This window comes from Astatotilapia calliptera, chromosome 10, assembly GCF_900246225.1.
Source record: "Astatotilapia calliptera chromosome 10, fAstCal1.2, whole genome shotgun sequence".
In the NCBI taxonomy this organism is placed as follows: domain Eukaryota; kingdom Metazoa; phylum Chordata; class Actinopteri; order Cichliformes; family Cichlidae; genus Astatotilapia; species Astatotilapia calliptera.
The window spans coordinates 34,009,805-34,024,094 of NC_039311.1; the positions used below are offsets into that span (position 1 = coordinate 34,009,805).

Consider the following 14,290-nt stretch of genomic DNA (forward strand, 5'->3'; position numbering starts at 1 on the left):
CATCAAACACAAGCGCTCTGGCTGTCTGACCTCTGAGGCTTCAGGGAATTATATCATTTTCCAGAGATCTGATTGGTTAGTTGGAGGTGATCTTTAATGCCATTTTTGGATTACATGTGACAGTAAACACAGTCCTAACAAACCTCAGCTGTCCTGTGGACTCTGTCTGAAGATGTTTGACCTTTCCTCTGACAGGGTGGTGACATACCTGGGGCCAGGTGGGACCCGGGTAACGTGGGACCACCAGCGTTTAGAACTGAAGAAGCCTTTCAGAGGACGGGTTAAATATCTTCAAGAACCTACCTCAGGTAGTCTCACCATGACCCAGGTGACCGAGGACCTCCACGGGTGGGTGACTGAGCTCAGTCCTAAACTTAGAAACTAATGACACTTTTATACCCGATGTCGGTGGTTCTGGATCAGGAAACAGTCATTGAGCATTAAAGAGGCGGACACAAATCGAGGACAGAAACCAGATTTATTCTCACATCAGACAGAAACAGGATCCACCTGATCAGGACCAAACACTCATCCTGAAACCAGGTTTCACTGGGCTGGACTCGAGCCCAGAAAGATGCCAGAGAAACAAAACCATGGCAGGGTGCTACAGTGGGGGGAGGAGCTTCAGCAGCAGAATCAGGGGCGACTTCGTTTACGGTCCAAAGTTCCCAATACAGTCCAGGAAGATTAAGTTCAAAATCCCAAGATACCAAGATTACCAGGCTTAGCCGCTGGGAGTGGCCAAAGTCCAGAGTGTTATAAGTACATGATGGTGAGAATTAAAGCAGCAAATCCTGGTGAAAGCGCCAGAGTTTGTCAAGAGAGGAGTCCTGGACAGTTAGGACTCCGAGACGGGGTCCTGGACTGGTTCTACGGGGTCTTGGACTGGTTCTACGGGGTTCTGGGCTGGTTCTGCTGAGTCTGGTTCTTCCTCCTTCTGGACTAGTTGTAAAGACTGCTGGAGTTCTCCAGGTTCCTTGACCGGTTCTCGGACAGGTTCTGCGGAGTCCTCGACCGGCCCTCTCACTTTCTGAAGTGGTTCTAGCAGTTCTGGACTCAGATTTCGGGTTTCAGCAATGAGTCGTTTGACACCAACCATCCATTGGCTAACCTCAGTCACATGGTCAACCATAAGAGAGCGATGGATGTCATCAGCCGCGTCCCAGCGACCCTTCTGTAACTCTGAGAGACAAACAGACGAGTGATCACACAGGTGAGTGAACACTCACCTGTGTGATCACACAGGTGAGTGTTCACTCACCTGTGTGATCACACAGGTGTGCAGTGAGACACCTTACCTGCAGACAGGGTGTCCATGCGCCTCCTGACAGGCAGGCTCAGTCTACCCGACCTCCAGCTGTCCTCCATCAGGTGAAGGCGCTTTGCCACTTCATTACACACCTGAGCCTGCACACAGGTCAAAGGTCGCTCTGAGTTAAACACATTTTTGTGTTAACAGAAAAGGAAATGACTCGTTGGCCTCTCGGTGGCCCAACCTGGTACTGCAGGTGAGACTGTGACGCTCAGAGGTGATTTGAAACATCTGGTTATTTCTCTGATGAAGATAATGGCTGTGTCCCAACTCAGCGTCTGCAGCCTTAAAGGCCGCATTTTAAGGACGATTACGTCACAGCGACGAAGGCTGTCCCAATTCGAAGGCTGCTCGAAATGCAGCCTCAAACGCGTCCTTCATTTCCCTGAATTTCAAGGATGTGGCGGTGTAGACAGAACAATATTTGTCTCTTATATATAAAACATCTGCATATACACTGTCACAGGTACTTGTCTTTGAGTGAAGATTTAAGGTGACAGGACAAATAAATAAATGCAACTTGAATCTTTGACACAGAGTTCAAGCTCACTGCTGTAATAACTAATAATAATTAATATATTAACTATAATATTGGCCATATTATATTCACATTACCACAGTGAGATGACTTTAGTCTCATGAACAACAGCAGCTAATTGTTAATTACTAGCTAATCTTAAACGACTGTTCAGCACAGGAATCATGTTTGACAGTCGTGTGGTCTCAGCCTCATTAAACCACACAGAGCTCGTGTAGAAACAAACGAACAAAACACGTTCTCCTTCATCTCTGTCAAACAAAGCTGTGTGAAACGTTTCCAGTTAGTATCATGGTTGCTAGGCAACCTGGGCAGCGCGACGGAGGCTAGACCGTCCCGTTTCACAAGCCTCGCACTTCCGGCCTTAGCGGTCTTTGAGTGGGTGGCCCTTGAGGACCGTTAAGGCTGCAGACCCTGAATTGGGACACAGCCAAAGTTTCAGCTCAGGGTCAAAGGTCACTTTGTGCTACAGTAACATTCACTGCAACGTGGTGGCGCCCCCTGCTGATGTAATATATAGAGATTGACAGACCACGTGACTTTCGCGCATTGCATGACGGGTACTCGTGGCAAAACAATCCAAGTACCGCATCAAACGCCAGCATTTGCAGCACCGCAAAACGTTCATTCTCCTGTTCCAAAACCTTCTTGCGTTTTCTTTTCCCCCCAAAAAGGAATGTACAAAACGAAGGAGAACAATGCCGGTCCGTACAAAGACGGACTTGATGAAAAGTCAAAGAAAAGATACGAGGAAAAAAATCAAAGGAGCGAAAGTGTTAGACCCTTACGAGCACACAGAGTGGACAAAATACGTCAGCGTGCTCCCCAACTTTCACCACGCTCAGATTTATAATTATACGGTTCTTGGAGTGAGTGCATACACTCATGAAGTTTAGTAACTTCAGGTCACTGCAACAAGCCCAGGTACAGTTTACCGACGGATGGGTGCAGGACCTTGAAATGCACCGTGTAGAAAGTACAGAGCATCGTACGAACAAAGGTAAGTTTACCAGTCTCACAAATCGTCGTCATAAATACACATTCGTTAACCGTTTATTAATAGGACCTTTGAGCTCAACGGTAATTAATTAGTAGTGGAAATAATTTCTGGTTCATTACAGAAATGTAGCAGTGACAATAATACTGTATGTTGTAATCGTACTGGACAATTAGTGATACAAAACAACTGCTTTATCCTGTGAATAAAAGTATATGTTTTTGTCAATGTACCATAATAACAGAAGCGAAACACAATATTGTGTCAGGACAATTCACTATTTATGCACAATAAATAAAGGAGCATAGCGCCACAATTTCTGTTCAGTGCCAGACTTGCTTGTAACCTATATCACCAATTATGTTATGAAAATGACGCATTAACTACCAGTGATTCCTGAGATTAGGGACAAAACAGGTTTTAATTTTCTAAAATATATTTTTTGATTTTTCAAAAACATATTTACATATAATTGTTTGAAGACAAAATCATAGTTTTGTTGTATAAACATTGCCTTGGTTTGTCTTTTATCTGCCCGACATGTTTTGTCCCTTCTCTCAAGAATCACTGCTACAACAGCAGACTGAGCTGTGTGTAAATGCTTGGAGCAGACTAACCTGTGAGAGTTCTGGGACATTATATTTGATCTTTGAATGGCTGCAATCCAGACCATCCGTGGCTCTTTGTTACTTCGGAAACATGGCTCGAACAATTTCTCTTCAACGACGTAATCCGTTAACAACGATCTCTTTACTCGTCGGCTTCCCGTGGCTGTCATGCGACCGGCTACTGCAGTTAATAATACAACGGCTTCTTGCCATTTTGTGTTTCTTTTTATCGCTGTGACTGTTTTCATGTGAAAGCCTGCGTGCGCTAGTACCGCTTGCCACGAGTTCCCAGAATCCTTTGCGGTTTTACCCCTGAATGACGTCATATTTTGAACTCACTTTCACAGCGCGTCTGCAGGCAGCGAGCGCTCCGTTCAGCACCGACATCACGCCCTCAACTTCAGGCTCACTCTCTGATTGGCTGATCGCAGCCTCTCTCTTAGTCCTCATTTGCCCCAGATGAGGAGGAGGGGGCGTGGCCACAGCACCAGGTGGGGGTCCAGCTGGGAGAAACCACAAATGTCTCAGCTGTCAGGTGTAAACTCACCACATCTCATTACAAACCTTTCTTACCTGGGTTGAGTAGAGGCGGAGCTACAGCACAGGGAGGTGGTGCGAGAGGGTTGGAGGAGGGAGGGGCTGCAGGTGGGGCTCCTGCACCTATAGGTGAAGGTCATTATTAAGTATCTGGTTGTAGTTCTTAGCAGCAGGTGGATCAGCTGACTGTTTGTTTTATTGCTTGAATCAATTTATTATCAACAACAACATAAAATTATGGACAAAATGAAATACTGATTCACTCCATAAAATGTAAAACATAGATTATAAAATACAAAAACCAACTATTTACAATTCTGCTATTAACTACTTAACAACACAACACAATATAAATGAAAATATGCAAAACAAAGCGCAGACGCACGTTCTCCGTCATGCAGGCAGGATTGTTTGGAAGTGCATTCACAGGATTCAGAATAAACTTTCTGAATCCTTAAACATCAGCAACTGAAAATAGTTGGAAATCAAGTGCGGTCATGTCTGCAGGTCTTTATCAGCTGAGTCGTGTCTTGCTGGGTCAGACTTCTGCAAACGCTCTCATAGAGCTGTGGGTTGGATCAGGGTTGTGGTGGTGTAGACACACTGGCACCTTCATTAATATCACACTCAGCTGACTGTTTGATCTCCCCCTGCACTGATGGGTGGACAGTTGTCAGGTTGCAGGTTGTTTGTGCAGCTCTGTGCGACAGCGTCTTCTTGCAGACTCACACTCTGCCTTTGTGTTGTCAGTAAAGCTGAAATGGGTCCAGATGTTGCTTCTTTTCTACCTTTCTAATGTCACCATGTTGTCTGTTGTTGCCCCCGGCTCTCTCTCTCCCTCCCGCTCTGTTCCTGTGCTACTGTGAGTGTAACTGCCGCCCCTCCCCCCTCTGCTCACCACAAACACAAGGCTCACGTGCGGCGTGAAGCGAAAAAAAGTGCGAGGAAAAAAAAAAGAAACACGGCTCCCAATAAGAGCCGTTTCATTATCGAGCGACACATCACTACTGTTCGTACCTGAGGTCAGCGCTGGAGGCGGTCTCTTGTTGAGGAGGTTCCTCTGTGGTCCGTGGGCCACCTGAAGGCCATAGGAGAACTGAGGGGGGTCGTTCCAGCCCCGCTCCTGGTTACCTGCTCAAAGAGTTGGGAGTTTTAAACCAGCTCTAAACGTTCCTCAGTAAGAGCTGCACGCAGTCATGTCTGCTCCACTGCTCCCCGTACAAATGCTTCCTGAAGGGCCGAGCTCACAGAATTTTGGTAAAATGGCCTGTACTTATATAGCGCTTTACTCGTCCTTAAGGACCCCAAAGCGCTTTACACGTCCACACATCCACACACTCATTCACACACTGGTGATGGCAGCTACATTGTAGCCACACCCACCCTGGGGCGCACTGACAGAGGCGAGGCTGCCGGACACTGGCGCCACCGGGCCCTCTGACCACCACCAGTAGGCAACGGGTGAAGTGTCTTGCCCAAGGACACAACGACAGAGACCGTCCGAGCCGGGGCTCGAACCGGCAACCTTCCGATTACAAGACGAACTCCCAACTCTTGAGCCACGATCGCCCCACGATTTTCTACTTAATGGAATTAAAAATGGAGTCTGAACAACAGCAAAGAGCGTTTCTACTTTTGAGAACACTGCTGACGGCAGGGACCTGACAGTCTGCAGAATTCAGATAAAGACGTGGTCCTTCCACCTGGGACGTTTCAGGTAAAGGTGAGATGGTGTGAGGTTCAGGGACAACACAAACTCACATGACTCACATCACGCAGGAGGTGGATTGTGGAGATTCGTTACTGTGACTCAGATGTGACTGATTATTGATCCCCTCACTGGTCACATGATCCATCCTCTAATTTAAAGCACACTGGGATCAATATCTCAGTTTGCCCTGTGACAGATGGCTGAAGCTGTTCATGTGATCAATGACCCTCATCAGTCAGACAGAAACACACCATCTGATGCCTCGTAATCAATAACTGATCAATGAAAGCAGCTCTGGAATCTAAAAACAGCAACACTAACGTTGTCCACGTGTGTGTAAACATAAGGAGGTCAGTCAGGTCGTTTATCGAGCCGTCACTGATCACGTGATTTCCGCTATAACCTGATCAGGACTTTCAGTTTGTGGAAACATCAAATGAAACTCCTGTTTGCACCTGGATGATGATCATCTGGTGCATGACTCGTGAGCCGAACCTAAATACACTCAGGATTAAGAAACACTAACATTTACAGGTGTCAGGTGTGTGTTAGCTGGCTGAAGCTTCCGCGAAATGTAAAACTAACAAGTTTTTGAATGAGGTTCGTCTCGTCTTTCTTTCCACGCGCGGTGTCTCTGATGTTAGATAAACACAGACTCCCTTCGGAGTCAGCTGACCACGTGATTGCAGTCCGGTACTACCTGGCTCTCAGGTGATTCTGTTCCAGCTGAGCAGGCGGACTCATTTACGTGTCCAGCCAGTCCAACCAAACTCCGGTTCATCATTCTGAACACGAAGACTCCACTCATAGAGAAATCGGCTACAAACGGCATGTTTAAATCAGACATAAATTCAAATGTAACCTTACACGTACTCATACAAGTCGCAACAGCCCGTTACCGTTAAATAAAACACTAACCCTCCATTTCTATTTTATGGATTGTTTGCTGGCCGAATGTCGAATAACAACCCAATAACTGGCACCTGACACAGATTATGTTTACACTCTATTTATTTACTGCCTGTAGTCCTAAAAACTTTAAATTCACAGATTTGTGAATGAAGTTCGTCACTGTGTTCTGTTAATAGACGATGAGAGGAGAGCAGATCGTTACCGGGCACGACGCCGTTCATTAACATTAATGTCCTTCTTCATGGAGGCAGAGCCGCTCTGTGCCGGGAGGAGGAAACTCACCGGGTTTAACGTACATGTCCTCCATGTTGGAGTCCAGAGAGCAGCGGCGGGAAGCTGGGCTAAGCTAACCGGGAGGCTAATCCACCGAGCTAAACAGGGACCGAAGCTTCGGGGCAACTTTGGTCCAAATTAAACTTAAAGTAAACCGACACAGAGTCCTGCTGTGGACGGGACACGCCGGGCCCGGGTCAGACTACACGGGGAACGGTTTCCGGTTTCCGGTCCAGCTTCAAAATAAACGTTTCTTGAAACGTTTATTTATTTTATATTTTTCTAATATCACTCTGAATAAATATTATAGCATTTACACAGACCAATATTAGAAAGGATATGCATTTTTATATGTATTTTTTCTTGTTCAAGGAGAGATAGATGTGCAAAAGCAGAGAAAACTCTTCTGTCACCACTGAATTATTGGAATAAAATAAATTGCTGCATATAAAATAATAACCTATGATAAAAATAATAAAAATATAACATTTAACAATAATATTATACAATAACTGAGTTACTTAAGTGAGTAAATATACATGTTTTCTGATTATGACAAGCAAACAAAGAAACAAGATGACTTTTTAGAGTTAATAATTTATAAATGTTAGTAAAAGCCCAGAAACTAGAAAATAAAATAAACGATTATAGTGTTGCGTTTAAACATGTTCTTACATGTAATGTTAAGGCTTTTACTTTGAAAAGGAAATGGTTCTGTATCTTGAAATGTCTCGAGCTTCACGAACGCCCAACATTACAAACATTTCCGGGACACGTGGCCGCTGTGTCACAGATATGATGACGTAGTGAGACACGCAGTGAGCCTGAAATAAAGAGAGAGCGAGACTGTAAACAAACTAATGAACCTGGATGCAGTCATTAGTTGATCTCTGGAGTATTTTATTGTGAAAGTCAAACTAATAACCGTGTATCGTGCTCCCGTTAGTGAAGTGAAAAGTGAAACTTTGATCCAGGAAATAGAGGTTCAACTCCACAAGACCATTTTTAAACTTTCTCACCTGAAGTTCCTCATCAGTTACAGTCTCTGTACTCGACCCCACCAACCTGTCACATCTGTGTCACACCTCTTAGAGCCACTGATAATTAATCATTTATAATCTTTCATTTCTCAGCAAATGATTTGAAAACAAACAAAATGAATTGCCTGTCACCATATCTAACGGTCAAAGTAATCACACTCCAGTCAGGGGTCCCTCAGGGTTCTGTCCTCGGTCCACTGCTCTTTAGCCTCTACATGCTCCCACTTGGTACAATCATAACGAGCCACAACATCTCCTGCTGTTCCGTGCAGATGATCTTATGATGTGACCTCTGTCAGCTGCACTGATGACATTAACTGCTGGATGTCTAAAACCAGGCAGAGATACTTGTTCATATTTATCATCCCTGTCTCTGAAGCAGGCCATGCCATCCTAATACAACCTTGGTCCGCGTAGTCGGCAATAAGTCAGACTGGTTTCCAGTGGGTGTTGCACTCAGCCAGAGCTGCCCTCTGTCATCGATTCTCTTCATAACTTTTATGGACAGAACGTCTAGGCGTAGTGAAGTGTCTGAAGGCTTCACTGGGTGGTCTCAGAGTCTCTTCTTTGTTTTTTTGTAAAAAATGTGGTTCTGTTGGCTTCATGGAGTGCTGGCCTCCAGCTCGCACTGGAACGGTTTGCAGCCGAGTGTGAAACAGTGGGAATGAGAATCAGACCTCCAAATCTGGAGGAGTATTAATCTCTGTCTCTCTTCCACAGCATGTCTTTATCCTGTCTTCCTTCTCTCACCCCAACCAATCACAGCAGATGGCCCCGCCCCTCCATGAGCCTGGTTCTGTCGGGGGTTTCTTCCTGTTAAAAGGGAGTTTTTCCTTCCCACTGTCACCAAAGTGCTGCTCATTGGGGGTCATATGATTGTTGGGTTTTTCTCTGTATGTGTTATTGTAGGGTCTACTGTACAATATGAAGTGCCTCGAGTTGACTGTTTACCAGACATTATGTGAACGCGACCACAGTAGTAACACTGAGTTTTTTACAGTGAAGGGTGAGATAGGAGAGGGAGGGGAGTGATGACATCAGCAGGAGGAGGAGAGTCAGGGAGAGGGAGGACAGAGAGGAGAGGAGGACAAGCAGCATCGTTTATCAGGCAGAGAGGAGGGAGAGAGAGGGAGAAACAAACGCTGGGCAAGCACAAAGGAGGAGAAGAAGAAGACTGATGGTGTCATCGGAGAGAGCGACAGCCGGAGGAACGAGAGACACTGAGAAAGACAGACAGAGAGAGAGAGAGGCGAACGGGAGAAGACGTTAACAACCGTCCTCTGGGCCCGTGTGTATGTGTGTGTTGGTGATCAGCTGATTGGAACACACGTATTGGAGGGCGGAGCCATGATGGGCAAGGACTACATGTTGGCCATCATTATAGTCAACTATGATGGTAAGACACACACAATCACACATACATGCAAACAGGGGTCCTGGTGCTGCTGCTGCCTAACCAGGACCTGCTAACGTGTTCGTCCACAAAAATGAAACTGCAGCCTGTTAGCATAATCTCATGACCTCTGACCTTTTAGCTTCACTGCTCTGACACAGACTCATGATTCTGAACTTGTTAGCTTATGTTCGTTGTGTTAGCATGTTGTCATGATTGAACCTTAGAGCTTTAGCTTCAGTCTGTGTCAGTACATCATGTATGTAGCCAGCAGGTGCACCTTTCACACAGTTACTGTCAACGTGGATTATCCAGCTGCAGCAGATCTGTCAGCACAGCCACCACTGTAGTCAACGTTAAGCTGTCAAATGTATAAATATAAACAGAAATATTACTGGAGGCAGAGAGGGGGTACACAGGTTCACAGATATTTAAGAACATTTGTTGTTGTTGTTATTTGGGGTCTGTTAGCATGATACCATGTGTTAGCCCTAGCCTGGCTCTAGAGTTTGTTTGTGCAGGTACGTGGCTACACGGAGCGAAGCATTTGGATATATAACCTAAGTGCTCACTTTAAGTCTTCCAGCTAACCAGCATATGAGTGCTGATTGGAGGAAAAGTAACAGAATAAGCAGAAATAGTCTTCAGTGTTTTTATTGTTTGTTAGCTTCACTGGCTAACTGACTGACCTTCTGGTGTTCGGGGTCCTCATCAGGCCCAAAACATTAGAGAGGGACAGGAAAACACAGAGGGACACAACAAAGTCTACAGAAGGACGGTGGTGTTTGTCCTCCATCACTCGTCTTTTAAAGGGTCATTATGAGCTAAAGCTCCGCTGCAGTCGGTACACAGGACGCTCAGGTCACAGCCTGTGAAGTCAGCTGTTTGTATCCAGGGCTGGACCAGACTCAGAGCTGCCATGTTTCTCATATATATGCAGCGTTGGGAAGGTTACTTTTGAAACGTATTCCACTACAGATTACAGATTACATAATCCAAAAAGTATTTTGTAACATATTCCGTTACGTTACTCAATGAGAGTAACGTATTCTGAATACTTTGGATTACTTATTATATTATCATGCTTTTTTACATTAGGTAAGGCTGCACTTTTTGCAGCGATCTCGTATAGAAAACTATTCCTGGCGTATAAAAAACAGGTCCGCGGCTCTGAACCGTAGTAAAGGGACCTCTGGCTGATACGTCGGGTTCGTGTCGGCTCGTAGCTGAAAACTAGCTTTACTTTGTTGTCTGGGTCAACTTTGCTAGCAGAGACAGAGAGAGGCGTTGAAAGGCTGCTGCAACGGAGCTCATTGTTTCAGAGGAAAACACGAACACAGCGTACAGTCGAGTCTTAACAGCTTACTTACAACTGGGCTCGTCAGGCTCTCTGTTTGGCTGCAGTGGTTATTATTATATTTACATGCTTCCAGCTCCCGTTTCTGCTCGGTGACAGCTCCTACTTTTCCTTTTTCTCCCTCCTCGCTCACAGACACATCACGGGTCCATCCTCCCTGCAGCACGGGCTACGCTGCCCATCAGGCTACATGCTTTAGGGCAGCGGTCTCCAACCTTTTTTGCACCACGGGCCGGTTTATGCCCGACATTATTTTCATGGACCGGCCTTTAAGGTGTCGCGGATAAATACAACAACATGAAACTAGTACCGGTACCGAAAAAAAGAAGATTTATTCATAACACACGTGAAAAGACCGATAAAAACGATAACAAAATAACGCTGAAAACCGATAAAACCCTGAAAACCAAACATTTCACACCTGAGCCTCAACTCTCGCGGCCCGGTACCAAACGACTCACGGACCGGTACCGGTCCGAGGCCCGGGGGCTTGGGGACCGCTGCTTTAGGGCGATGCCCGTAACACTCTGCCTGTTGCCTTCATATTAAATCATTTTTGTGAATAACTTATTCCTTCTTATCATCATGCGGCCGCGAGATTGAGACACAGACATTAGAGCCTCGTTTTGTTTGGGGCGTGGAAACCAAAAACAGAGAGGGCGTAGCCGAACATATGAAACAGGAAGTACCGCCGTGTAATCCCTTTATTTCAACAAAGTAACTGTATTCTGAATACCACCTTTTTAAACGGCAACTGTAACAGAATACAGTTACTCATATTTTGTATTTTAAATACGTAACGCGGTACATCATTCATTTCTATTATTCATACCATTTAAAACAGCCGGGTCGCACATGTACAAAATAATGTCCCAAATACAGATTAGAAAATGAATAAAAAGCTAAGGCGGATTTTTTCTTGAAAAAACAAACAAAAAGAAAAAAAAATAACAAAAATTTGTAACTTTGACCAACAGATGGAGTCTCTCTTATTATTATTATTATTATTATTATTATTGTAAAGGAAGCTTCCCAAACACGGGATAATCAAAGTATTTCTTATATTCGTATCTCAGTCGTTTGTAACCCATATCAACTACTCCCTGTCACATGACCCACGTCAGCTGATTTGAGGTCCCTCTTCTGATTGGCTCCTCCCACGTCGCGGCAACTCTGAAAACCGGCTGTGGAGGGATACTTCCAGGGTTCGACTCCTGCTGTGGCTGTGAGCTTATGGTATTTAGAACGGTGTTGGAAAACAAAGCATTTTCTCCCCTCAATTCATCTTTAAACTTTAAACTCAGCGGTCAGGTTTTTTTTTCCCTCTTTGAATTGATCTTCTTCATATTGAAGTGGCGAGCCGGTAGGACCATTCTTTCTTTTCCCCCACTTAGCCGTCTTTGGATTACGGACATATTTCCCCCTTGTATGAAGCTGGACCCTAAGGAGGAATACCTTAAAAGTGAACTTTAAAAAGAAAAGGACCAAAAAAAGGACTCTTGCACAGAAAAATCACAGCACTGATTTATTATTTAATTGTGGACATTTACGTTGTGTGTTGTGTTAATTATTTTGTTCCATTTCCCCTTTCCCCTATTTATTCAATATATTTTTGGTACAAGACATTGCAGTTTTTGGTCTCATCATTCACACCATCTGGGCTCCATAAAGAACTATTTCTTCTGCGCGTCAGTCAGTAAATTCATCCATTGACATAAACTAGTCCTTAAATAACTTAGCGTTACACGTTGGTGCCGTCTCAGTCCTGAACCAGCAGAAGCTCAACGTTCAGCTTCAACATGAACATTTATGAGACAAACCTTTAGTTCATGCTCAGCAGGCGTCTCTCTCTGTTTGGGGAAACAGACTAAAATCAAGGTTTGGATGAGCGTGACTTTAAACTTTCATCTTAATCTGAAACACGTGTGATTATATACCAGGAATATTAAATCCCCCACATGACTGAATGTAAGCGTCTCAGTGTGTATAAGCTCCCCATCACAGGTAACTGTCGTCTGACACAATCAGTGCTCTGCTGTGGGAACGACTTTCAGGCCGCAGCTCTGCTGGTCAGCAGCATGGCCCCGCCTCCCCGTCTCAGGCTGATCGTATCGTTGTCTTTTAATCAGCCCATTCAGCGTCTGGTGTCTCGGAGCACTTATTAATTATTCACAGCTTCTCCGGTTTCCTCTCTTCCTCTAACGCAGCGTGACCTCCGATCACCGCCGGCCTCTCCTGTTGTAGTTTTTACAGAGATATCAGGAATAAAACAGGAAGATTCAGAGCTCAGAGAGTCAGCAGTGTGAGAGCAGAGCAGAAGGCCTGAAGGACACAAGGTGGTGGACGTGTCCATGCTCGGGGCACAGCTCATAGAAACATACAGACTTATGTTCAGGCTCAGGATTCTCCAGAACCACCCAGGACCCTGCAGGGAACCAGAGAAGCAGCTCGTTCAGAATCCGCCTGAGAAAACGTTTCAGATCCACGGACGCACATCTGAACATCGCTGACTCAGTGCAGAGAGCAGCCAATCACAGAGCGTTCAGCTGCCTTTAAAAGGACGCTTTCATTAAACGTGAGCTGCTGAATGTGTCTATACAGAAATGCAACCGCTCACTTCATTGAATTTAAAATGATTGTAAGTGCCGTTGCTTTCAAAGTGAACCGATGCAGTTGTGATGTGTCAGCGCTGACTGCGCGTGCATGGACGTGTCCTCTGCAGCAGACAGCAGTGCTGATGTCCCGGGATCGATACCTGATCTGATGATGGGCAGAGCGGTGCTTTAACCCCATACGACCCGAACTCTCTTTGATATTTGGGCTGATCGGGGTCCGATGAATGTAAAAACAAAGAATTACCTGATTTTTGTTTTTAAGGAAAAATGAGGATATTTGTTTAAAATTTCGATATTACAGTAGCAGCATAATGTCCTCGTAAGTGGATATCAGGCCCTTGTAGAGCAAAATTGAGTATTTTGGTCTAAATAACCCAAAATGTGATGTGCACATATGTGGACGCAGGTTCTAGGAGGTTAAAGCAGCTGTGAGGTGATGGATGTCTGAGTTCAGTGTGTGGACTCAAAGCTGGAGCTGACAGTGAGCAGCATGTTTCAGCTGCACACAAAATGAATGTTTGTCTGAACTCTGAGTTCAGAACATTTGAACATTTTCACATCTGAAAGAAGTTTGACGACACGATTAGAGATGAGTGCAGTAATGGGATTACTTTGGCTAGTGCTTTATTTGAACCCTGACTCGCATTTATGGATGGAGTAACGCTCATCATCATCATCATCATCATCATCACGGGGTGCTAGTTGGTTTAAACAGAAGACTAAAATAATTTAAGAATATTTAAGATTTTGTAAAATCTTCAACGAGTGTTTTCAAACTCAGAGTAAACTTTATTGTCATCTCTGCCATGTACAGTTCGATATATGGAGACGAGACGACGAGGCTCCAGTTCCATACAGAGCACAAGAACAACATATAGGAAGAGTACGAATAAGAATAAATCTAAAAATATAAAGGGGAGTAAATGTACACTTTGAGGTAAAAGGGTTAATAACAGTCTAAAATTTACAATTGAGATTTAAAGTGACTTTGTTTAGA

General features: G+C 44.8%; 2 protein-coding genes across 5 annotated transcripts in view; one reads left to right on the forward strand and one right to left on the reverse strand.

Moving 5' to 3' along the window:
* Positions 1 to 459: 459 nt before the first annotated feature.
* sra1 (steroid receptor RNA activator 1) lies at positions 460 to 7,116 on the reverse strand. Of its 2 annotated transcripts, none has more exons than XM_026180974.1 (6): positions 6,898 to 7,116; positions 5,010 to 5,123; positions 4,029 to 4,115; positions 3,795 to 3,958; positions 1,299 to 1,407; positions 460 to 1,182 (listed from the first exon to the last, which is right to left on the reverse strand). In XM_026180974.1, exons 1-6 carry the CDS (start codon positions 6,920 to 6,922, stop codon positions 839 to 841), a joined length of 843 nt encoding a protein of 280 aa, XP_026036759.1. In that variant the 5' UTR covers positions 6,923 to 7,116; the 3' UTR covers positions 460 to 838. The 2 variants fall into 2 exon arrangements, with proteins under 2 accessions (XP_026036759.1, XP_026036760.1); XM_026180975.1 differs by lacking the exon at positions 6,898 to 7,116 and adding an exon at positions 6,818 to 6,891.
* A 1,936-nt stretch (positions 7,117 to 9,052) lies between these two features.
* apbb3 (amyloid beta (A4) precursor protein-binding, family B, member 3) overlaps positions 9,053 to 14,290 on the forward strand; it is a 10,967-nt gene continuing 5,729 nt past the window's right edge. For all 3 annotated transcript variants that reach the window (XM_026180966.1, XM_026180968.1, XM_026180967.1), the window contains exon 1: positions 9,053 to 9,324. In XM_026180966.1, the coding sequence (XP_026036751.1) occupies positions 9,276 to 9,324 (49 nt within the window). In that variant the 5' untranslated portion in view covers positions 9,053 to 9,275. The remainder of the gene's footprint in view (positions 9,325 to 14,290) is intronic.

Bases quoted from the DNA above. Each gene is read 5' to 3' on its own strand.
- sra1 (XM_026180974.1), bottom strand. From the start codon at position 6,922: ATGGAGGACATGTACGTTAAACCCG. The intron at 3,959-4,028 runs GTAAGAAAGGTT...GGTTTCTCCCAG, and splicing joins TCCGCCTCTACTCAACCCAG to CTGGACCCCCACCTGGTGCT. The intron at 1,183-1,298 runs GTAAGGTGTCTC...TTTGTCTCTCAG, and splicing joins CATGGACACCCTGTCTGCAG to AGTTACAGAAGGGTCGCTGG.